General features: G+C 31.6%; 3 protein-coding genes across 6 annotated transcripts in view; 1 reads left to right on the forward strand and 2 right to left on the reverse strand.

Annotated features, from left to right (window-relative positions):
• Positions 1–378: 378 nt before the first annotated feature.
• LOC148603663 (acetylcholine receptor subunit alpha-1-B-like) lies at positions 379–1,707 on the reverse strand. The gene is made up of 2 exons (XM_088551461.1): positions 829–1,707; positions 379–666 (listed from the first exon to the last, which is right to left on the reverse strand). Exons 1-2 carry the CDS (start codon positions 1,705–1,707, stop codon positions 379–381), a joined length of 1,167 nt encoding a protein of 388 aa, XP_088407587.1.
• A 3,122-nt stretch (positions 1,708–4,829) lies between these two features.
• Positions 4,830–6,704, forward strand: LOC148603664 (uncharacterized). Its single transcript, XM_088553059.1, has one exon. It carries the CDS (start codon positions 4,897–4,899, stop codon positions 6,637–6,639), a length of 1,743 nt encoding a protein of 580 aa, XP_088409185.1. The 5' UTR covers positions 4,830–4,896; the 3' UTR covers positions 6,640–6,704.
• A 4,493-nt stretch (positions 6,705–11,197) lies between these two features.
• LOC148603665 (uncharacterized) overlaps positions 11,198–26,043 on the reverse strand; it is a 30,569-nt gene continuing 15,723 nt past the window's right edge. The window contains exons 13-24 of one of the 4 annotated variants that reach the window (XM_088553956.1): positions 25,510–25,640; positions 24,828–25,025; positions 24,067–24,114; positions 22,025–22,149; positions 21,125–21,269; positions 20,343–20,411; positions 19,955–20,056; positions 19,382–19,429; positions 18,627–18,713; positions 16,859–16,895; positions 15,309–15,334; positions 13,963–14,101 (exon numbers count right to left, since the gene is read on the reverse strand). In XM_088553956.1, the coding sequence (XP_088410082.1) occupies positions 16,860–16,895; positions 18,627–18,713; positions 19,382–19,429; positions 19,955–20,056; positions 20,343–20,411; positions 21,125–21,269; positions 22,025–22,149; positions 24,067–24,114; positions 24,828–25,025; positions 25,510–25,640 (989 nt within the window). In that variant the 3' untranslated portion in view covers positions 13,963–14,101; positions 15,309–15,334; position 16,859. Of the gene's footprint in view, positions 14,102–15,308; positions 15,335–16,858; positions 16,896–18,626; positions 18,714–19,381; positions 19,430–19,954; positions 20,057–20,342; positions 20,412–21,124; positions 21,270–22,024; positions 22,150–24,066; positions 24,115–24,827; positions 25,026–25,509; positions 25,641–26,043 lie in introns of all 4 variants that reach the window. The other 3 variants (XM_088553959.1, XM_088553957.1, XM_088553958.1) reach the window with 3 other exon arrangements.

Consider the following 26,043-nt stretch of genomic DNA (forward strand, 5'->3'; position numbering starts at 1 on the left):
TGGTAAATTAATTTATATCATTGTCGGAATTTAAGTGTAGTTCTACGTCACTAAGTATTAGAGTAACTGACCTAACATATGGTGTATGTATATTGAACAATTGTTTGTTCTGTGGGTATATTTGCAGAAAAAAAATCGCCTCTACCACTGGCAGTGTTTTTTTATGATTTTATATGGATTGGTAATTAATGATGAACGTAACCTCTTTATTCGTAGAATTATTCAGTCGCTATCCGTTGGTTTTAATAAAATATAACGTCCAGAAAGGGAACGTATTTTCGACTTCAACGATTCAATTCTTAAGTATGAGAAACTAAGGGTGTCATACACGTAGGATAACAAGTCTTCAAGTCATTATTTTTTTTAACAAATAGGTTATTAAGTTTCTTTGCTTTTCCCTTCTAGTAAAAAGCGATTGGTGTTAGGTTTTTCTGATCGCTCATCTGACAATTCCACGTTCACAACGTCAATCACAAAGGTTAAAAGAATAATGAAAAAACAAACAATAAAGAAAACAAACGAAATCTTATCCCAAGTGTGAGCAAGCACAACCCATGTAAGCCTGGGTTCATCTTTCGCTTCTTTTACCTCTGAGAATTTTTCTTCGGTTGAGACTTTGCCTAGGACTGTTAAATCTATTGATCGGCGAGATTTCGCGGTTCTTATCTTATTTCGTTTTCAGGTACATTGTAATTTAAACAATGGAGAATAAACATATATCAACCAAGACGGGATCTTTTTATCCGGTGATCTGTGGAAAATCCAAGCTCCAATTATTACCGAAAATGTTATACAACAGCTCAAAAGTATGTACAATCCCAAAGTAACAAAGATGGCGGATAATCTCGGTGTCGAAGTTCCTGGAAGTATGTCCTGTGCAATTGTCAAAAACACTGTAATTGATAAAAATATTGTTATGGATAATCCTACCCTTTCTCCTGATTCGTGCGGCAGTATAAAAACAAGAACGCTAAGGAATGCCATTATAAGCAGTGGGACGAGTAGGCCTACTACAAAAAACGTCGATCTCCGCTTTAATTGGAAGTGAAATTTTACTGAATAACTTCCATCATTTTTGTTTATTTTTGTCATTACTTTAGTATGTAAAAGCTCCCATTCTCCGTGACCTTTGTACTCCACTAGATCAATATCTTTTCTAGTTGAATTAAGGCTTACCTCCCAAGAATCGTATCCCCAAACTCTTACTTCAAAATAACATTTCTGGGTGTCAAATGGAAAATAAGTTGCATCGATAGGACACCCAAATATAATACTTTGACCCGGTTGCCAAACAACATTCCCGATTTGGCTTATTTTGATTGGACAGTCTTTCATTCCTATTATTTCAAAGTTTATCGCCGAGTTTATAACGATCAATGGAGGTTTCCACAAAGAGCTCTGTAAAAGTGTCATTTTTGTAAGACCACCATATTTGCTTCCTTGCCATTGTATCATTTCATCTGTCCATGATATAGTAAAATATCCGGTTATCCCAACTGTTCCTTCGACTTCATCTACTTCTAACAGAGATAATAATGTGTAATTCATAAACACGACCGTGGGTCTCCACATCTTTTGTTTTGGTCGTATTGTTGGATTGTGGTTTGTTATCAAATTTTCATACAATTCTACAGAGTCTGACCATTGTGCTGACCAAACCATACCAGGAAGAACAATATTTAAAAATATGCCCGGAGCTGTCAGCATTTTGCTTCGTCAGTATACGGACAATATAAATGTTATATACAGGGGAGGTAACTGAGTGTCAAATTATAAAAGCAAACAACTTATTAAAGCAAATCTTGATGCTTTATGAAATGATTTAAAAATGAAATTTAGGTTGATTTTACAACGATCCCACATATTCTTCATTTTTTTAGTATCCAGTTTCCATACTTTTCAGGGATGTCTGTTCACCATTTGCGCCTCTTCCAAAAATAATGTCTCTTGGAATAAAATTATCTATAATGGAACAAAAAACTTAAGGATGATGTTGTAATGTCTATTGTAGTCCATTGAAGTAATATGACGGAAAATAGCCTGTTTGAATATTATCTTGTTGCGTTCCCTACATATTTTACACAAAACTAGAATTCATTCGTCTTGTTCTATCTGTTATCTAGAGCTCACTCTATCCTGATTGGCCGCTGTCGTAATGTCCCATTAGCTAATCAGTCAGATAGCTTTGGCACAGAATAAATAAATACATATTCAAAGGTATTCAATATGACTGGATATGAGATATTGTACTGCAAATTATTTGCGTCTGTATGAATCGGACTTCAGAAATTATTTTTAATTATACTCTCCTCTGTTTAATTTTTACATCGTAGAGGACCAAGTCCTCATAAAAGAATCAATGAGTAACCGATTTGAAGGTAACTTGTAAAATCGTGTAAGGATCTTTACTAATTACGTTTCTACAACAGAAGCAAAATTTTCATAGCTAACATCTTAAACTTTTGTTAAATTGTGACGAAAAAATAAAACTTAGCTAACGTAACACTGTAAAAGGAATAACAATATTAATGTATAATTATCTTCGTCCTTCTAAATGTTTTTGACTTCATATGATTTACGTTTAATAAAGGGAGCGTCAGCATTTGAGACACAATAAAATCATGGATGCTTTGCAAAATTTTATAGATAAATTAAAAGTAGTACTAGAATAGATGGACCGGAAATCGGTCCTGAACTTTCATGCTACTGTTATATCGTGCATCATCAATTAAATACAAAACCGGATATTCTTTAAACGAAGTTGTATTGGTTTTCTATTAATTCCATTTTGATTGTCTTGGATAAAAGAGAATAAATTATAAAGTGCATAACTAAATGGCTACCACTCAGTTTGTACCAATTATACCATTGGATGAGAGAGAGGGTAATCGATAGAACCAAGATTTTAGCAGAAATCAAAAGAATATGACATTAGGACAAGGACCAGACGGGGGAAACAGCTAGACAAACATAACAAATAATATAAAATAACCAAAATAACACGTACAAAGCAACAAAAGCTAGTGGGCAAATCCACTAATAACTGGACGCATAGACCAGGTGTATCGATAGGGTAAGCGTCCTCTGCTTTTCTACTTGTTCAAATATTCATTTTCATATTTTCAAGAAACATCCGCCGAGTCAGAACGAAGGAACTTATATTGAATTTATTTTACTTGTTTTATGCTATAATCAAAGATATATTAATGTCCAGAAACTTTATAACCTGTAAGAAGTTAATCCATGAACGAAGAACATAGAACTATATTAGTTTTAACTATAATGAAATGCGCTGTGCTTTTGTTTGTTTGTTTTGTTAAGTAATCGTTCATTATTTAATAGATTTAAATTACACGACTTAAAATAAATGAATTCGATCAAATAAATGAGACATAACATTCGAGTAATATTTTAATAGTTGTTTTATCATTTTTTTGCAAATGAAAGAATGTTAATTATACCTAAATAACATAATTGCTAATTCCAATAGTAAACTTAGATTCTTTTTTTAAACTGATCGAATATAAATATTGCAATTCTTTATGTTGTTCACGTATTTTAAGGAGTAACCTCTCATCACCATCATTATGGCCGAATATATTTCATGATTTAAAAAGTTCTCAAAACAATGATAATCGAAACAGAAAGCCAAATTCTGCTTCTAAAATTCTTTCAGGTGCAATATAGGGAATAAATCCTCGGAGTTGTTTTGGGTTTCGAAATTTGTGATATTGCAAGCTTTGGTTAGCAAAGTGACTTTGATATAATTCATATCATTCAACTGATTTAAATACTAACAGGTCAAATTTAATTTTAACTCCATTCAAAACCACCAAATGTTCTTTCTCTTTCTCTCTCTGAAAATGTAACAGGACTAATTTTTGAAAACGTACAATTGCTTTGATTTGTAATGTTATTACGTATCGTGATTCAAAGGTAAATTTCTACTCAAATAAAATCAAATAATGAAAAACAGTTTTAGTTTAATTGAAAGGACATGCAAAGCGAATAATCAAAGCTCCGTCTCTTTTATCAGCTAATGTGTTTCGGATATCCATTTCGAAAATCTTTCCGGTCATCCATTAGTCTTACTGAGGCATTCCATGCTATTGCCTTGAGAGAGACCATAAAGCTTATTAATTTTTAGTGCCCATACCTATATTAATGACATTCAAAATAAGCAAGCTTTAAAATCATACATAAGTGCAATTATCGATGTATCGATTACACTGCTTGAACAACAACTTTATAGTCTCATGAAAACATGATGTCGCATTTTCTTCACATGACGCTAGTGAATAAAACAAAATAAATTATTTTAAAATATTATCGATGAAGCAGACAAAAAAAACATATGCATCTTGAATATTACATTATCACTAACGTACATTCAAACACGTTGGAAAATGTACTTTAGAAATACTAAATTATACAAATCATCATCGTATTACGAAAAATGAATGGCACAGTTGTACGTATTAAAAACGAATTTCGGAGATATAGCGCTTGATTTTGTCATTTGCAGCGACATTTGTGTGATCTCAAATTTTACAATCAAAAAGAGATCCCGGCCTTGAAACATTTAATCCGTTTAAGCGGTGAAATACTTTTGGTCAATCTGCAGAGAAAACTTAAATTTGCATAATTTAAAATATTTGTGCAACGTATTAATGTCGTAAGCAAAACTTTCATATCTAGTAAACGTCAATAACATATCTATTGGTAATAAATAACCACTATTAATATACCAAAATCAGCGCTTTTGAGGAAGTTTTTCACATATCACATGACCTTCAAACACTTCCACAAGCTTGCATCCGGTAGATCTATATTCATTCAGAGAAAGGTCTGGTTTTGTTCCGCTCTGTACAATATATAATCAACTGTTCTTTAAACATGGCTAGAACGCCGAGCCGTTACTCTCGTTGTGTTTCCTCTCTGGTCGACAGTCCTCCGGTGTGTAGTCTGTGTGAAACCAGTGTCGGTGTGCATTCTAGGTGTTTAGAATGCCAGGAATGTTTGTGCGAAAACTGTCGAAAGGTTCATTCGAGAGGTAAAGCGACAAGATCGCATAAGATTGTTCATATTTATGGAGTTCGGGAAACTATGCCTTTTACAAAATTTGTTCAGTGCTGCGCTCACCCAAGCAGTGACGTCATAATGTATTGTAAGAACTGCGATCTTCTTGTGTGTTCACAATGCATTTCTTCGACTCACACTGGGCACGTATTTGAACAAATTGACTCAGTGTACGAGAGTAAGGTCGACGATTTAGAAAATACACTGGAGATTTTGGAGAATGACTCTATGACGACAATTTCCATGCAGGTAAAAAAAGCTAAATTTAAAAGAAGGCATAAAAGATCAGAAATTGAGTTTTTAAAGGAAAGGATTACACAACTAACAGAAGTCCAGAAGAAAGTTCTAGAAAAACGACGCGATGATCTTTTGGACGAATTAGACAGACATTATACACAGTCAGAGGATCATCTATTGAAAGCTGAACTCGAGTTTGAGTTGACAAAGTCAGATTTACATGACTGTCAACAAACTATTCAAAAATCGCTGGCTACTTGTGAGAGAATCGGGGTTATCCGAACAGCAAATACCATCAAAACAAGAATGGCAGACTTAGAGTTAACCAAATCAGCACCAGTCATCGAAACACCGAATTTTGAGAAGAATGATCTGGATGAAAATACTTGCCTCGGAGCACTTACATTCTCACTCACAAACATTGGGACCGACTCAGTGTATGAAATGATTAACGGTGTCAAAATAGAAACTTCAGTTGCAGGTGTCATGGATACTGGGTTCAGATTTATATCGTCAGTTTGTCAGATAAGCGGTGGATATTCGTGGATTGCATGCTCAAGTAGCGATTTCATTACCTTAGTCAATCACAGTGATGACCTTCAGGAGGTCAGTCAACTTGACATAACAGCTGACGATATAGCTTACTTGTCGTCTGATACGATTCTTATTAGTAGTCCCGATGAAAATTATGTCCATAAAGTTTCAACCGTCGATGGAGTATCTGAAATTTTTTTAGATGTGTCACCGTTATTTCCAACCGGTATTCACGTAACCAACAAGAAAGACATTTTGTTATCCATAGTTGAAGGTCATCGATATAGTTTCAAAGTTGACAGCCAGCGAAAGGTTGTCAGATTTTCGTCAGATAGAAATATAAAATCTGAGTATCAATTTGCCGGAACAAAACGGCTGTTCACATACCCGTATCGACTCTGTCAAAATACAAACAGTGACGTATGTGTCGTTGATAAGGCCGGTGCGTTTACTGGTCGCCTAGTAGTGCTCGATCAATCCGGAAGTTTACGATTTACGTTCACCGGGGGTAGCTCAGCCGATCAAAAATCAACGTTTGACCCAAGAGATGTAGTCTGCGATTCACTTGGGAGAATTATAACTTCAGACTGTGGTAATCATATAATTCACGTTCTTGATCATGATGGAGACATCGTGTGTCATATAAGTACTCTAAAACTCGGAGTTCGGTATCCATGGAGTCTTTCGTTTGAGTCCTATGTCAAACTTTGGATAGGGTGTAAAGCAGAACCAGAAAAATCAGACAGTGCAAAACTGTATGTCGTAGAAACAGTTGTTGATCAGGGTTGATCCTTTAACCATTGATTAAATCTTGTAATATTGTTCATGAATGAATAAAGACCAAATAGCATTAATTAGTAGACTTTCATCCCCTCCTGTCAAAATGACAAAAATAAAATAACAAATAGGGTGGGAATTTAAAAATCTGCACCAGTTTCTAGTATTGAGATAACATATCATACAAATCTTTCATTTCTATGTGATTAATACTATGATTCTTCTCTGAAACTGACGTGGATAGAAGATATCTATACTTCACATAACTGAAGTTAGGCTAAAAAAAGTAAGAAATAAAAATTAAATCCTCTCACTCGCCCCATATTTTTGTGAAGGTTGGATGAGAATCTACAATTTAAGTTTACTTGACCTAATCTAAATACTCCACAGAAATCCAGCACTATTTGTTTAACTATTGTTTGCCGATATCCTTCCTTTCAATGCAAGATTCTGAGTGAAAATGACTATATATATATATATATATATATATATATACAACAGTTTTAGCCATATATATATATATAAAATTGTTGTATAGCCGTTCTGAAACTATTACATTCATAATTAAATTTACTCATACCTTATAAGAAAATCTCTGACAACAATATTTTATGCATTTAAAACAGGTAACATAAATCAACAATAACACAATAATTTTGAAAATAAATTTTACTGATTCATAAAATATTCAATAATCATATAACAATCATTTATAAATAAATTTGGGTATAATCATTAAGCACTGATGTCAACTGACAAACATTTAGTATCAATCACTTAGGGTTTTATTGATTTACACAGACACAGCATCACTTAGTTCAAAATCATATCATAACCCCATAGCATATATATATCAACTAAACTCTTGCTTATATTTATGAACAATGAAGATGAACAAACTTGAAGGCGTGTGATAAACATGCATTAACGCCCGTATAAACATAATATCATATTTCACATGTTAACAGTGGATTCATGACAGAACACGCAGCCGATTTTAGGCATTTCACGCTGTTGCAACACAATGTACTTCTAATCTGTGTGAATACTTAACATAGTATACAATCAGCAGTATGTGACTGAAATTAGAGGGGTCATTCAGTAGAAAAACACCATAAAACCAGAGTGTTAAAGATTTGCCAACTGAAATTCTGACTGCATTAGAAATATTACCCAAATTTAGAATTATATTTCTAATCACCTAGATCCTGTAAAATACACCCAACGTATTCATGAACAGTTTAAAAGATACAATGCACAGAAGCCTTTATACATTGCTTTAATGTTGAATAATACAGGGAAAATTTTTAAAATTATTTTAACTGGAAAATCTAGGAATTACGCCAAATATTAACATCATCCTTACTGGAGGTATGTTTTATATTAAGTTTCTATAGTATAATGTCTAAATAATCTACAGTGAAATACATATTACATATACACTTCAACAAATGCAGATCAGTGCATAATAGATAAAATGGTATATTCAGCCCCTGTTTAATGAATTTTGTTTATAAACCCTCTCACGATCAGTGATAAATTGGTATGTAAAGGATATGTTTAAATAACTTTGTTCCTACACAGTGGCTGCCCAATTAAAATTTCCATAAAAATATGATTAAAGTTATTTTTATTGCTAGCATTAAAATACCAAACACTTAATCCTTTTATAAGTAAGGCATATACACTTCGGTTGCTGAAAAAGACATGGTGTGAATTTACCTCTTATCACAAATGGTAAAATGTAACAAATGCAAACAGTTAAACAAAATTGTAAGCAAGGCTGGTTTTGGATATGGTATCCAAGCATCTACCAAGAAGTTACATTCAATGAACTAGCTTATCATTCATAAATAATTCAAGACAAGAAAACAACATAAACCAGACAAAAGTATTATGCTTAACTAAAGCTAGAGTATTATATATAAGATGTAACCATTGCCATGCAGATATTGTGATTCTACTACTTCAAATTCCATGTGACTAGTCTTAAGCATTAAAAACCATAACAAAAATAAACAAAAATACCAAAACAAACTATAAAACCAAAGACAAGCATACCAACAATTAAATGTCTAACAAAACAAAACATATACGAAAGTTATATATAGGATTACAGCTGTGCTTCTTTTAAGAAGCATAGAATAAATTATGAATAACAATTTTATTATTAACAAAAAAACTGATAAACTGTGATATGGCTGTGAAATATGTACCACACATTAAAATATATCATGGTAGGAAAACGTGATTTTGAGATTAAATGCAAAAGTTTGATTTGTTGATTCCTTCGATTTTAATGCTTTGTCTCATATCTCTTAAACAAAGAAATAAGCATTAAAGAAATGAGGCGTCATCCTTTTAACCTAACAATTTTAATAAAATGTTCATTCCAAAATGTTTAGAAATTAATAATTTAATTCAATGGTCAGGAATGTCATTTACCACATAGATTTTAATCTGCTTACTACTGTAATTCTACATTAAATCATTCACATTTTGACTCAATTTCTTTCATGTTTGTCAAGTTACTCGAAAAGATAAGACATCCCTGATGCTTATAAGAACTAACACTAGTAAACAATTCGTTAACAGTTTTTTTCACTTTCTCCTTTAAGTAGAAAACATCACAAAACATTTGGTATTTCCTCCATTTCGAAGAGCAAACCAGAAATAAACTATTACATCCTTACTGAGCAGGAAATCACCAATAAAATTTTTAATTACACCACCCTATTTATTAGATAAGACATAGTGAATTTGTATGTTAAAGTGGGGAAAATACTTCCTTGAATGCTAAAGTACAGTCTTTGTAAAAATCAGATAGGAGGTAATATATGCATGTCAAAAACCCATTGATTTGCTTTTTTTCCAATACAGAAACAGATACAGATCACATTACCAGTCTTAGTTGTTGCACTTAAGAGATGAATAAAAATTGAAAAGATAGTGTATGAAATTGGTAATTTGCATAATATTCTTGAATTGGTTTGATTTGGTTACATGTATAGTGTTCTCAATAATACAGATCTAAATACAGGGACTAACTTTATTGCATACAAATAGTGTATAAATAGACCAAAAAAAATCTTTTAAACTGTGCACCATTAACAACCTCTACCACTGGAATTTTATATGGACTGGTACTTCAAAACTAACCATCAAGGAAATAATTTATGACCTTCGTACGCACTAAATAGTGTTCATAACTTTAAATAAACAATCTATTTTATTTTAGAAAATCTTTCACAGTTGTGAATTGAAACAACTGTGAGAAATCTAAAGAAAATCGTTTAACAGATTCAAAGTGGGATATATTTTTTAATTTGAAATAGATATTAAAATAGGGCTTTGAGAAAATAAAATAATTTCATTGCAGTTTGTAAAAAATGTAGTGTGTGTTTAAAACCCATCTCCTTACAATAATTATTGAAATTGAGTTTTGTCCAGTAAAAGTTGCTAATTAAGAAAGCCAAATGTCCAGTTTTAATTCAGAACATTTATTTTAATATTAATGATAATAATTTTCGTTAAAACCACTTTTGGTTTAGAAAAGACTTTTCCTATATGAACAAGACTTAATGATTGTCAAATTCTAAAATACTGGTTGAGGTACTTAAAAATCAATCAGATTGATTATCAACTATTGATTAATCCAGGACCAATCAACACTTCAAACCAAGTACATCAAACAGATTTTATTTTGGAAATATTTATGTACTTCCTCTAATCAATTCTAAATCATTCCATAAAAGTTCATCTGGTAGGTTAACTATACACCATTAATTACCATGTATCATATTGTTTTACACATGTGACCGTTTTTCAAAATTTCTGAATTTATGGAAATCAATTGTGTCAACTAAAAACTTGATTAATAATATCTCCCAATTATCTGAAAGTTAAAGGAGAAGACCATGTTATTGTGCAAGTCATAAATATCGAAACTAATACGTTAAATGTTCATGAAAATTAAATTGAAACAAAACAATTTCCTTTTCTTAACTAATTAATCGCGGTTTATAAATACGGAATTTGAATTTCCCGCGCCTATGGGCGCCTCCACGATCGGTTGAGCCATGACGTCACGAAGTCGGTTTGTAAAGTGAAAGTAAATAGGTAATTGATTACGATGTCCATTGAAATCGCAAATTTGGGACTTTTCCCCTATAATTACAACCCAAAATAAACAGAAGAGATTGAGGCACATGTAAGCAAATGTCAGACAACTTTGACGAACAACGGGATTTGCAGCTAGAAGACAAGAGTATGTCTGAGGAAAATCTAACGGTTGAACTTTAAGAATATTTCTCTTTTATCATTCGAGTAAAGACAACATGTTTCGGTGGTTAGATAAACAGGATCGTAGAAATTTTACTTGTTCATATATTATTTGCAGTGCTTGTATCAGTACCAAACCGACTTAGTGACATCACGAGCCAATCGGATGTCTGCTTATAATCTTCCTTCAGATATGAGAGTTCTGCAGATGGCTATCCAAATATATTTCAAAGATTTCAAACTTTGCTTAGCTTTGAGCATTTTACTAAAGCGCATTTTGCATTAAAGGTTTTTTTTATTTTTGTTTACATGGGTGAGATTAATCATAACAGCTTAACTTAATGCAAAGGTGGTCTTTCCCTTTAACATTACATCACATTAAAAAACAGATAAATATAACTTGATCCAAAAGTAATTTTGAAAGACAAAGTACATTCCAACATGATTTGAAACAAAGCCAATTAGTTGGTGAAGCATAATATGGCAATCTGATTTGAACTGGTATCAATTTCAATACAAATCTAGCTACAAGAAGGCTTCTGCCTTATTTAAATAAATTTCATGATTTAAATTTCGCCCTAAATTATACACACTCTGCATCATTCTAATGTGAACTGTAAGAAGAATTCTACCTAACAAGAGGCTCCCAGGAGCCTGAATCGCTTTCAAAGGCAATAAATTAAACAAGAAGTTGTCCAATAATTTTGACTCAAGAAGTCTGTGGTAGGACTTATCACAAGATCTTTTCAACAATTGAAAGTTTCTTTTAATCTATCATAGTTTTCAAGATATCGATTGAACACTATTAAAAACAGGTCATTTTTTCCCTTTCAAGGGCAAAAACTCTAAGGAGTCTGAAGACTTTTGTAGTCCTAATAATATGCATCATTTCAGCTACTGAAAGAATTCGGATAAATATAACGGTTTTGGAGATATAAGTGATAAACTACTGTCTGACCCCTATGTTCTATTTTAGTAACGGTGGCAATGTTTTTCAACAAATCAAAAATCCCCATATCAGTTCTATGCAGGATACCCCAAGGAACATTCATACCAAGTTTGGTTTCAATTGGTCTAGTAGTGCCAGAGGAGAAGATTTTTGAAAGAAATAACATTATGAATAGCAATCGATGAAAAGGGCAATAACTCCAACATGGCTTAACAAATTAAAACCACAATTTGACCAGAGAAAGATCTCATCATGCTGAACACTTCTACCCAGTAAGAATTCAGCTAAACCTAACGGTTTAGGATATATATGCGAAAAACTACTGTCTGACCCTTATGTTATATTTTTAGTAATGGCAGCCATGTTTTTTGACAAAAAAAATCCCCACATCAGTTCTATGCAGGATACCCCAAGGAACATTCATACCAAGTTGGTTCTAATTAGTCAAGTAGTTTCAGAGAAGAAGAGTTTTGTATAATTGTTAACGACGACGGACGCTAAGTGATGGCAATAGCTGACATGGCCTTTGGCCAGGTGAGCTAAAAAGCTATCTGAACCAGAAAGAAACCTAGATTGATTTGTATTAAAAGTGGTAGATTCAAACTGCCATACCCTGGTAGTAGCCTATTCTCTTGACATATTTATGTGCTTTGATGTTAAAAAAATATATCATTTCTGAAACTAAAATTGTATCTACAATGATTCTCATAGCCAGATAAAGAGAAAATATTATACTAATATAATTACAAATTAAGCAGAGCTATATACAACAGTTTAAATATATTTTGAAAAATCCATTATACTAAACCTGGCATGACTATGTGGGGCTAATAACATTTTAAGTAGGATGAACTGAGTGTAAGAATCTTACCTGTAAGACGAAATCTGGATTTTTTTTTTACTTGAATGGGGGACTCATTTATAGATATAACATTTTTCACTCTAACAGTTACATAATGTATCAGTTACCTTTTTCATTCCTCACTTATTTAACTGATTTCTAACTTCTAAAAAATTGAATGAGGCAACCAGGAAAAAAAAAGCACCATACACAATCAAACACTCAAAATGTCTTGATTTTTTGAAATTTTAAAGTTAATGGCAAAAATTAATTTATTGTCTGAACATGGCATGATGTGAATTACAACAACGAAAACATAAACAATGATGCACAAGTTGTACCAATGTCAGAACCAATTCTGAGGTTTCTATACACAGGCAAATGTGCCACACATAAGAATCATATCATTTGCATCATATGATTATCATATAAATCGAGCACCATATGATAATCATATATTTTGGTTTAAAAATGATAATCACATGATTATCATATGATAATCATATGTTTTTCACAAACATATGATTGTAATATGTTTTCAAGCCAAAATTAACATATGATAATCATATGACTATCATATGTTAAATGCCATATGATTGTCATATGATTATCATATGAATCAAGCACCATATGATTATCATATGTGGCACATTTGGCTGTGTAGTAGGTAAATTCAACACAAAACATATACTGAACTGAAACATTATAAACCTAACCACTTATTGGATGAAAACATGAAAGAACACTACAGGATGGATTGCATGTTTTCATGAAATTTCAGAGTTCCTTCCAATGCTCAACAAGTTAATATTGTCCAGATTAGTAACATATCAGAATTTATATCAAATAAAAAGAGATTGAGATATGAAACTAGTCAAATGAATTCACTGGTTAAAGATAAAACCTTGTAAGTTTTATTGAGAGTCCACAAAAAAAAAGTAAAAGTATACAGAATTCTTGGTTACTTAGTCTTAAAAAAATGACAGATTCCACTGTAAATATATTATTAACAATAAACAACCTCTTCTAACATTTAGAGCTTTATGCCCTGAATTCTGATATCACAATAGCTTTATACACAATATCATCACTTGAATAAATGTATGATGGCACACAATAAGCATACATCATGGAATTCGTAAAATGAGGCCCTTTGACTGCCACTATGGGCCTTATAGTCAGACTTCATTGTTGTTCAATAGAATTAAATTCTTTTCCAGAAAAAGGGCCTGGCTTCATAAGCTTCACAAGTCTACCAAATTAAATCTTAAGTTCCTGGATTTCCTGTTTTGGTCCTCTGTTGTGAGTATCTTGAATAAATGCTCACAAGGAAACTAAAATACTATACTGTCATTACATGGTTGTCAATGATATTCCTGTTGTCATGGAGATGTCAGCCATGTCTGAAAGCACAATGGTAAATAATATACATTAAATTTATGTATACTTATACATGTAGCTTTAGTTACAAATAAATTAGCCAAGCACTGTTTGATCATGTCAACATTTCTATTTTTTTTCACAAGAGACAATTTTTACACATCAAAAATGAAAGAGTATACAGACATGCATACATGTATGCAATACCAATATATATTTAAAACAAAAGTGCTAAAAACTGTGAATCATATTATTTGGACTTAGTGTCAATAAAATTATGTACAGTGTGTATATATCTTTATATTTTTCTTTCACGACTATGAATTTTATTTATTAAAATGTGTCACACATATTTTCTTTTCTCAATAAAATCACCATGTACCAACCAGCATGCAAATCAAGTTTTAATCCCACTTCATAACATTTCAATAGCCAAAGAAAATAAAGTTTGGATTTAGGTTTGGGCTAGACGCTATGCAGCATGAAAGCCATTAGGCTATGTTGGTCTGTTTAAGCACTACTTCAAGAATTAAAGAATGTGAAATATATCAGTGGCAAATTCCGGGGGAATGGACTGTCCAGGGTTGGAAACCAGTTTTTGCAAACTTTTGTTAATTTTATGCTACTTTTGGAAATATTCTGGACCCCCAGTTATACAATTCACAATTTGTGACTTGCTTACACTTCCAGTGTCAATACCTCATGTCTGTTACATTAAACATTATTTATGTAGAATAGAATATATAATAATACTGTCCTTGTTAGGCACAGACAATTTTTTTCTTGAGAGGGGCCTGGGATTTAATGTTGAGTTAGAAAATATTTTTCTGCACATGTGCAAATATAATATTTTAAAGCAGCAGCTGGAGTGAAAAATTTATTTCAAAACTGCACATTGTTAGGTGATAGGGGAAATATTGAATCATTTTTCTGTCCATGGCTTTATAGAATAATTTTTTGGCTCAAAACACTAATCCCAGCCCCCTTCCAGTGTGAAAATGGTTGGTGCCTTAATCATTCAAAGACCAACTACTAATTTAAGTTTGTAATTCTATAAAAATATATCTCTGATTATCAAAAGAAAGTACCTTTTATATTAAGAATGAAAAGAAATTTATAATTATAATTAATTAATAATTTATAACTATTATTAGAGAATTAAAATCAAGGGGATTAAGCCATAGAGACCCAGAAGGGAGGAGAGTGAAATAGCAAAAAAGTATAACAAACCACCAAAGAGGACTCCTGGTTCAGACCTGTGGATATATAGCAAAGCATTGACACCATGTCAAAAATAAAAGCTACTAATTTTCATTCAATTCCTAATGTGACAAAATATGAAATATTCTTTGCCTGAGAATACTCTTAATTTTATGGAAATTCCCATACCATAAAAATTCAATTTATCAACACATTAACTCATTTGACAACTCCTGATAAGGTGTAATCATTAGATGATACACTGGTAAGATAAACAGAATGACTTCAATTATCTGATAGTATTGCTATTTATTTTTTTGTGGTTGATGAAATTTTTTTCTGGTAGTATAAATAAACTGCTGTACTAATGCATACAATATGTCAGCCATTTTCTCAATAAATCTGAAACAAACTTAATAAAAAGACAATGGAAAAAAACTAGGAAGCTCCCTTTGACGACAATAATGATTGTACTAAAAAGTTTTTTTCTAACCTAAAGTATGGTGGACAGTGCTGTAACAGGGTAGGAAACTCACTCAAATTCTTGCCAGTCCTGAATACAACTTTTCAATATATTTACTATATGGCTCTATAGATTTTTGCTAAAATTAGCCAGCCCTGCCAAAAAATAGCCAGTCTCGGGCTGGCGGGCAGGCTACTATTTCTAACTCTGGCTGTAACAACTATTTTATGTCTATCAAAAGATTGGTATAAAATGTACATGCTTTATTCCTTGTATTGCACAAGGTTAAAACTCTGTATGCTGGGTTTGGCTTCCTTCTTTTCTATATCTGAGTACTTGTATGAAACTAATTTTTCAATTTAGATCTTCCAATGTATTTGGTTCTCCTGATGAGAGTTACTTCTTGAAACACATGTACAGCATACAAAAATTTGCAATACTAATATGTGTGGTATTTTGCATTTATCTTTTTAAATGTAGCCACCACACAGATGACATTATTAACATGATTGATTGATTGATTGCTGGGGTTTAATGTCCTTGCAGCAATATTTCAGCTATAGTCAGACGATAAACATGAACATGAAATGATGATGAAATGAAAAAAGGGATGGGACACATGAATAATAGGGTCGAGAAATTTTGATTGCCACTAGAAAAAGGGAGGGATGGGTAAGGTCGGGCAATTTAGCCTCCTGTGGCAGAGCGCAAAGGTTCCTACTCCTACCAAATACCACAGCAGGGTTCTTTAACATGCAAGGAACGCGATAACTTTCCCAACACGGTGCACCACTATGGTTTGTGGTAAGATTTTCCGCATTATAGCCTCACAACCCCAGCATGTAACATGCCAGGGGTACCCCATTCCACCACCTGGGGCACACATCCCAGTTGCTTTGTGGGCATAGCGCCTAGCCCCCTGGCTAGGTTTCTGAGCACTATTTAATCCTCTTTTATGACAAGCTTAGCGCTGCTGCAGGCCTATTCTTTTGACACCCAGACCTGCACAGGGCTTATTAACATGAATGTTTGTAGTGTATGTCATAAGATATTGAGAATATTATCAGGCTAAGAATTGTCTACCACTTAGGCCATATAACTTTAAAATCTAACTCACATCATATGCAAATGAACCTTCTTGTAGTGACAGACTCCTAGCAGCACAATTTTATATCATCAAAATTAATTTTGTAGTAACAGCACATACATGTACATACTGGTACATAGTTCATTTTAAGTCCAATCTTAAGTTTACACAGTATTCATTGATACCAATTTTCAAGAATTAGAGAAGAAACAAAAGTTCATGGATTCTTAAATTCGTGGTTTGGCTTTTTAAAGGGGTCTAGGACATAAACTCCCCAGATAAAAGCCCCCGCTTCCCAAGGACAAAAAGCCCCAATCTTATAGGTTTAATATTAATGTAAAAATAAATATTTACTTATATTTACTTATATATTTTTGTTTATTTGGTTTTTGTGGTTTTTTGTTTTTGTTTGTGTATTTTTTTATAATTTTACTTTCGTTGTGTGTTTCTTTTTATATTGGTATTGCATTTTTTTTGTCTTCTTCTTTTCTTTTTTTTTTTTTTTTTTGGGGGGGGGGGGGATTTTTTAATTCTGTTAAGTGTATTTAGAAAGTTCTTGTTTGCATTAAAATGGTTTGATTTCTGTGTATGTTTTTTTTTCATTTTTTGTTTGTGTATTTTTTTAAAAATATATTTAGTATATTTAGGAAGTTTCTGTCGTGTAATAAAATGGTTCAATTTCTATGTACTTTAAAAAAAAAGAATTAAATGGTTTAAATTAAATACTTCCTGATTGATTTCAACTTCAAATTAATTGAAAGCTGTTATCACAGTTAAATGAGCAACTATGAACATCATGAAAAAGATCAAAGATAACAAAATACATTATAACTAATTGATTATACCATTCTTCTAAACTTTAAAACTTAGACTAAAATAAAATTTCCAAACAAAATAAATGCTTAAATTTTACAATTCCAGTATTAATACATTATTATATCAGTCTATGTAGCATAATTTGCAAAGAAATTAAATTTCTAATTTTACACTTTCAGTATTATTAGAAATACTATTCATAATTGATAAAACAATTTTTTGGGGAGCTTGGTCAAGGGGTCTTTTATCCGAGGGGCTTTTGTCCTGATCTCCGTTTTAAGCATAAAAACAAATTGGAAATTTCAATTTTGTTGGGAACTACGCTTAATAATTTTGTCTACCTATGAAAACCCCAAAAATTGGTACCCCACAAACAATTAAAACTTTTGCAATATTATACATGTATATTAGTTATTATCAATCACTGTTTGTGATGATAGTTATTACCAATCACTTTTTGTGATGATAGTAATCAATCACTTTTTTGTGTTGAAACATGAAGTTAATTAAGATGCTATTGTGCAGTGCCACTCATATCATACAGCAATTACTGACCACTTCATGACTGAAATAATTTCTACAATTTATAAACTACATTAAAAATCCTGCTCTAAATAATATTATCACCTTTAGGTTTTTTTATGTGAATACTACAACTGAATTACAATTGCCATAGTTCAAACTGAGACGTCAAACATTTAAAAATTTAAACAGTATTAAGGCAGGATTTTCTTCACTAATAAAAGTACTCTTCCAAGTAACTAAAGCCATAATTGAGTGGGCTCCTGCTCTTCTACTAAAACTTTACAAGATCATAATACATGTATTTGTCTGATAATTAATTGTCATAAAACAGAGTGAAATTGAACACATCTACTCAATTCCATAGAAAAGTAATAGCTCTTCAGCTATAGTAAAGGAGCCTATTGCACACGCTTCAATAAGCAATATTTACTTTAAATCTGTTGATCTAACCACTTACATTAGTTTTAGTTTCCTCCCTGGCTATAACTTTTCTCATCTGATCATCACTAAACTTGACCACTGTTCCAATGACTCTGGATAATGTCTGAAATAAAGTGTAAAAAAAAATAATGCTAATATAAGATGGCAATGGCCTTAAGTGCCAGTAAAGTCCGAAGCAAAAGTACCAGGTTCCCTTTTCAACAAATTCGACTTCATGCCATTTATCATTTTGCCAACTTTTTGAAAGGAATTTTTCATTAGTAATAAGTGGGAGATGGCAAAGGGTATTCCAAATATTCATTACATTATTGAAAGAACTGTTCCAATTTGGTGCAGGTAGAAGGGTTTTATGCAGATCCTTCAAGCGGGAAGTAGCATTTTAGACGTCTTTTAACTGTTTTGTCTAGCCTACATTTATACTATTTCTGAAGCTTTAATGTAACCAAAAGTAGGGTTTTGCTCAGATGAAAGTTTCTCAAGTGTCAGTATGATGAATTTTTTGATGAATTTCAATACATTTAAGAAATGAATTAAATCTCTAAAAAAATAATTAATACTCATCACAAGATACTACAATAGTGTAAAATATCATGGTGTATTTGATTTCTCTAATATTTCGAAACATTAATTCCTCACTAAAAACCTTTCTCTGTAGTCAAAATATTCTGTTAAATTAGTAAAGGTGTTCAAAATTTGATATTTATTCTACTTAGTAAAAAAACATGTGGGCACACAAAAATATTCTGAATAACATTACATGTAATATCATACCTTGGTTTCTTTCCCCATCATGTACTGAAATAATATATTCTTAAGGTACTGAAAATGAAGAAAAACCAATATAAGTAATCATTTTTAGTGACCACCTTACCATGATTATGTTTTGGAGGTACATGGAACCAGAAACACTTTGAGCTTATCATTTAAGGAGGTAGACCTAGGGTAAGGGACACAACTCTTAAAAATCATTGGAATGTTTGTATTCAGCATTTTACATCAATCTTATGTAAGCATCTAATTAACTTGGATTTATTTTATCCTGCTTCAAACAAATGCCTGAAAGGTTTTGGTGAAATTGAATATAATACAAACATATCACTGATTTCATGAGTTATGTCCCTTACTCTAGGTCTACCTCCTTAATTCAAGAAATACTCTTCTAAATCAAATGTTGATTATGGCTAAAAAAATATTCTCATGTTTGATGTGCATTATTTTTTTTTCACTGGCTGCAAAGCATTGAACATATAACTTTCAGCCAACAATCAAACATAGCAAATGCTTACCACTTTTCTTTAAATGATGTCATGGGCTCATGCACAATGAGAAACAGAAACAACATACCTCTATCTGTGTTGGTTCCTCTAACAGGGGACCAGAAACTGGGTAACCAGGACTCAAAGGTGGAGAGTCAAGACCTCCATGTCTGTTATCAAAGTGCTGCAGCTAAAAGCAGAAATCAAAAGTCAGTGAATTTGGATTACTCCCCACAATTTACTACATTTGTTTAAATCCTATAGAAGATGCTTGAAACTTAAACCAAAAGTATTTTCAACCATTATATCTGTTTTAATTTTGACTATTTCTTCATTTACAAAAACCATTCTTCAATGAATTGCCTGAAAAAAAATATGTGTCTCTTCATTTACAATGTTTTCTTCACCAAACATGTAGAATGAAGATTTTGAATAATTTTTTTATGGATTAGAACGAAACTTTAACTTAAACTTACCTTTCCATGAAGTTCTTTTTCTCTAAGTCTGGTCTGAGCTAGTTCACTCTTTACTTGTTGCAGCTGGGCCTGAATGAATAGAGGCATTAATGACTAACATGCAAGAAATAATTTGAAATATTGGTACAAAAAGTTGCATATGCTAAATTATCTCCACGATGCTTCTTAAATTGTTAGAACTGGTCATAAGATCATTAAATAGACATGCATTAGCCTCTACAGCATACTTGCAATAAAAACATTCAATGAAAGTAATCAAGTGTGTAATTCAAAATGCATTTAAAAAAATTTCAAAGCATGGAATATCTAATGCATATTGAGGATTAGTCATTTTTACTTTTTATTCCAATTTTAAACTGACAATTATTTAAAAACTTTTCAATTGGCACATTTTATATATTTCATTGCATTAAATAAACTATTCAAATGGTCATGCCTATATCTGTGGAGGTTATATATCATGTAAAAACAATGGTCACAAATGTTGCAAAAACAAGCCAAAAATATAGGGAAAAATGATAAATTTCACCATAAAAAAATGCACACCTTCCATTATGTACATAAATACTATGGAAAATTTGAATAATATTGGTTCAATACTTTTAGAGTTACAGAATACACAAAGTAGGTACGCCCTAAGCATGACGGATGGATGGTACGGCTACTAAACCTCCTTTCACCATTGGTTACACAGGTAAAAAATTAATATAGGATTTTCTTTATCATACAGTATACTTTGAAAGTATTCAACAAATATTAAGTCATTTCAGAAAAACACTTACCTCTAAATCTATATTCATCAGTTCTAGATTCTGTTCACCTGGGTGATCTTGGAAGTGGACTCTCTTCTTCCTATTTGGTGTATCTATAAGGGGTGGTTGTAAAGAGTTCATTTCACTGTGTCCCTGCAACTCTGCAATTTCTAATCTACAATAATTGTAAACAGAAACTAGCAAAACCAAAACAATAAATAAAGCAAAGATTTTGACATGGTTCAAAACAAACCAGATTCTGGATAGAACTTTAGATAATAATAGATAGCAAAATTTTATTGAAATATTTCCTGTATTTCCTTAGTATAAGAGTTGTGTGATATAGAATATTTTCAGTTTAAGTAATAAGTAAAGCTGATAATACATAGTGCAATGAGGTTCACAGAAGAATACAAAGAAACCTATCTAAAGCAAACTTTTCTTGAATGAGTTTCTTTTTGTTTTGTTTTAATTTGACAATTGTTTTGTTCCTACAGGTTCACAATACATGGACTCTAATATGAAGGGCTGCAGACAATAATGGGTCAAATTGTTTTCTGGTTTGTGCAGGGTTTACATTAAAAAGGTTTCAAAATACTGCCAAGTACTGCACTATCAAAACTGTTTTTAGCTCAAATTAACTGTAGCATAGAGGAATGTGTCAAAACTACTGTAAGGTATAAGTGGCTTCAAAGTGACCTTTAACTAAGAGATAATTTGGCTAAGTGGTTAGATGACTTAAGTTTAAAATTACTAAGTTAGATGTCAGGGTGAGTTCAGCCCAGCAAATATCACAGTTTCTAGGGACCCAAGACAGACTGGTGATAATATTAATGTTTCAAAATGAAATTTTCTGATTTTCCTCCTCAGCACAACCAGGTAACTGTTCCTGGAGTTATGAACAAACAATTCCTTCTATGAGAAATTAACCTATGTTGTTCTTTGAGATCATCTAACTTCCTGGTAAGGAAGACAACTTGTTGTTGTAACTGGTTCACATCTGAAGGACTAGTCTGTAAGGCATTAATGGCTAGTTGGTTATGATGGAGCAACTCCTGAAAAAATAACATTAAGACCTCTAAAAAGTGACATGTTTGTACAAACAACCTGAGATACAGACTGGAGAATTTTAAGATAAAATTCTGCAGCAATAATTTTACTTGAATAATTATGCAGTATGAAGTGGGGTCAATCTGCTATTTAGAAATCCATAAAATAAAATGTACAATGATATGTAATAAAAAGTTCCTTAACCTTTCAAATATAGTAAACATTCTGTTTCCTTTCAAACCGAATGAATATAAGAGACATATAAATTGAATCTTTCTTACATTACCTAACTTAATAAAACTGCAAATTATTATAATGATTTTTGTGTATTAATATTATGCTTTCTTTAATAACATATATTATTTTAAGAAAGATTCTCCAAAGCAATAAAATGAAGAAGTATGACTAAAATGTATGGGAAGTAAAAAAGTATAAATAATTGGCAAACAATTTCCATTAAAAGTACAAAGTACATGTAGTAAGATTTTTCAAAACTATATGAAAGAATCTGCAAACTGGATACAAACAGCTAAAATCTTAAAAAGCTAGGAGATGAAGGCAGTAAAGCTATGTACAGGGTTTAATAGTTATACATGTATTTATATAGTCATATTATAGTGTATGTATATACATGTATAAGTGCAAAAAAAAAACTCTACATTAGTAGCCATATAAGCTGTTAGTTTTATAGTAGATGGACATGGGCTTAGACAAACAATAAAATTTTGATACAAAATTTCCACTGAAAAAAAAAATCTTGAATAACAATTTATTAATTAACAAATTCTGGACTCAGCAAGAAAACACATTCCAAAGATGAAAAAATATTACCACAGTATCAAGTTCAAACCGTATACTTCAAGTAACATTCTGTGTAAGAATCAGGCAGTGAGAGACACATCACTTTTTTCAATTTGGTCTTTTTTTTTGTGCCTCAAACATAATCACTACATCTCAAAAACAACTGATAAGTTATTTAAAATTACCCTAAAGCATCTGTGACTTAGCTATTTTTTGAATGATAATATAGGGAAAAATTGTGGAAAATTTTCCTGTCATTTTTCCATAGTAAATTTCAACTAAATTTGACCTATTAATATCTCAAAATGGCTAACTTTACTAACACTTTTTCTAGAGGATATGAAGTGTAAATACATGGATAAAGTCTTAATATCTGTGTTTTTTCCTTCATGTGCCACATCTTATACACATTTTGCCTGATTCTTGGACAGAAAAGTACTTAAATGGAAACAAAGACAAAATGTCAAATGGAAGAATAAAAGCAAAAATTGCTGAAAACAAAAACATATGATAATCAGAGGAAGTAAATGTAAGTAATTAATAAAATCTACCAAAGGTAAGAAGAAAGCCTATTCTGTAATTGTTCAATCTGGAGGTAAGAAGCATTTTTTATGCCGAACATCTGCACCAGCCAACAAAATGTGAGGTCTACACAGGCAATAATATTTCACATGACTTTCACATGATTTCACCTGAACTGAGCAAATAAAATTTGGGACTAATTTTGCATGAAACTCATGTGAACTGAGCCTTCATATGAACATGTGAACTTTTCACATGACTTTTATGTCAAGTAAATTTTACTTGAAAATCATGATAAATTAATTTAATGTTCACATGAATATCATATGAAGCTCAATTTATATAAATTTCACACGAACAATTTGAGATAGGAGTGACAGCTGAACTAAAGAATATTTTATGCCTTGATGTACTTAGCCCCATTAATTTTTTTTTCATTTCAATTTCAATTCATTTCCTTATCCAGGTGCTTCAATTAATCCAGTTTGACCTATTACTAAAAATAGCCTTCAGAGGAAGGAAGTGGAAATTTACATAACTAGGCACAAGTTAGATAGTAAAATGGTATAAAAAGCAGAGCAATTGTGAAATGAAAATACCTGTGGCTCAATGATTGACGAATCAGTAGCTCGTTGCAAAACATCATACTAAACAAATAAACAACAAATAAACAAATCCCAACAGTAAACAACATTGATAAACAATATCATTTCTACATAGCATAACACAAAGTGAAAAAATATAGCCTAATATACTTAAAGCTAAGGAGGCTTTCTGAACAGAATTATGACAGAGTTCAAGACATGGCCAAAGCTTCATTATCTGACTAAAACTTTTATGATAAATATCATACTTATAATATAAGTGAATTTACAAGAATGCAAATGTAAGTTGATGAAACCTACAGGCTTTTTTGCCTATTATTTTAATTACAAAAGTGTATGTTTTTCCAACATTAAAAATATCAAAGGGATGAAAATTTGTCATAAGTTCTAATAAAAATCAGTATCAAAATGTACTGTTATTATATGTAAAAATGCATACAGAGCATTATCTATGGTGCAATAAATTTTCCAATTTTCATTTTTGAGAAAGAAAGTAAAATGTTTATCAGCTTTAAACAGTACGTCAAAACTTGTGAAAATCTGGACTACAACAAATGTTGGCTTTTTTGTGCTACATGTACATGTATATTGATGCTACATGTACATGTATATTCAATTTTACCTTGAAGTTTACAATACACTACAGATATTGTGTTGTGTCAATAATAATAACAGTATTGTATTTTAAAGAAGTGAAAGTGTATTTTTATAGGTACCTGATTAAAATAGAATATACAGGTAAATAAACAGTTTACCTGTCTTTCTTTGTTCCATTCCTGTGTCAAGGCACTGATTTCCTGTTTCTGCATGACATCTTTTTGGACTAATGAATGGTCATGTGACTTCTTTAATTTGCCTTGAAGTTCTAACAATTCCATCTGATGTTTTTGTTGTAGATCTGTAATTTCTCTTTGCAACTCTGTCACTTTAGAGGACATTTCTAATTCTTTGTCCTATTTAGAAACAATATTCTTGTTTGAATAAATGTCCACCAAAGAATCAGGCCAGTGGTAAAAGTAAAAATTTGAAAATTGTATTGCTTTAACCAATCAACACACTAGGAAAGTCTCTTCATGCAAACAAGATAGGCGAGATGGAGTAGTGAAGAAAAGTACATATGTGTACATTAATGAATTACAGTATTTCTACACTCAAAACAACATTCAGTTTTCACTCCAGACAATTCAGATTTTTTTTTCATTCATCTTTATAAATTCAGACCAAAAGGATTTTAATACCTGCAATGCTAAGAAAAACTATTCTGGTAAAAAAGATCAATTCAGTTAAATTTTATCATTGCCTTCCCACCATGCTACATGTACTTTATTCATATCAATAAAAACATTTCTATAAATTTTAAATTTAAATTACAATACAGCATTCCTAATGGCTTCAACATCTTTCAATCCCATTTTAAATAAGCCTGTCTGTACATACCATAAGCCTACTCTCCCATTCTTCATTCATTTTTTCGTAGGCCTCGTCTTTTTCCTGTAGATCATTATTGAGATCTGTAACAGTCTGGGTATGATCCTGCAATAGTCTGTCTTCACCTTTCTGGGATTTCTCTAAAAAAATGAAAAAAATAAAAATCTATTGTATCTGAACAATGATTACAGGACATGCTTTGCTTAATTTAACACTTCATAAAAATCTATCATTTCAGCCTCTTTAGAATTACACTAGGATAGGTAGCTTAAAAAAATGTCAATATGAGTTCAAATTTTTTCACTATCCAAAGTGAAGAAGTGCATTGAGTCTCAGTATCTCCGTTAAACACAGTGGAATCAACATTTTAAAATATATTTGTAGTTCTGCTGTGAACTTATCAACATATACTACATGTATATTAGTTCAATAACATTTCAGTTATTTACAGAAAAACTAATAACTGGCAAGTACTAAAATGAAGCAATTCTTAATTCAGATTTTAATTTGATAAGATACATTAGAATTACAGTGGAGAAATTA

Source organism: Perna viridis, chromosome 11 (assembly GCF_037379345.1).
Source record: "Perna viridis isolate PV_CMFRI_1.1 ecotype Kerala chromosome 11, ASM3737934v1, whole genome shotgun sequence".
Lineage (NCBI taxonomy): Eukaryota > Metazoa > Mollusca > Bivalvia > Mytilida > Mytilidae > Perna > Perna viridis.

Bases quoted from the DNA above. Each gene is read 5' to 3' on its own strand.
- LOC148603663 (XM_088551461.1), bottom strand. From the start codon at position 1,707: ATGCTGACAGCTCCGGGCATATTTTTAAATATTGTTCTTCCTGGTATG. The intron at 667-828 runs GTTACTTTGGGA...AAACGAAATAAG, and splicing joins CGAGATTATCCGCCATCTTT to ATAAGAACCGCGAAATCTCG.
- LOC148603664 (XM_088553059.1), top strand. From the start codon at position 4,897: ATGGCTAGAACGCCGAGCCGTTACTCTCGTTGTGTTTCCTCTCTGGTC.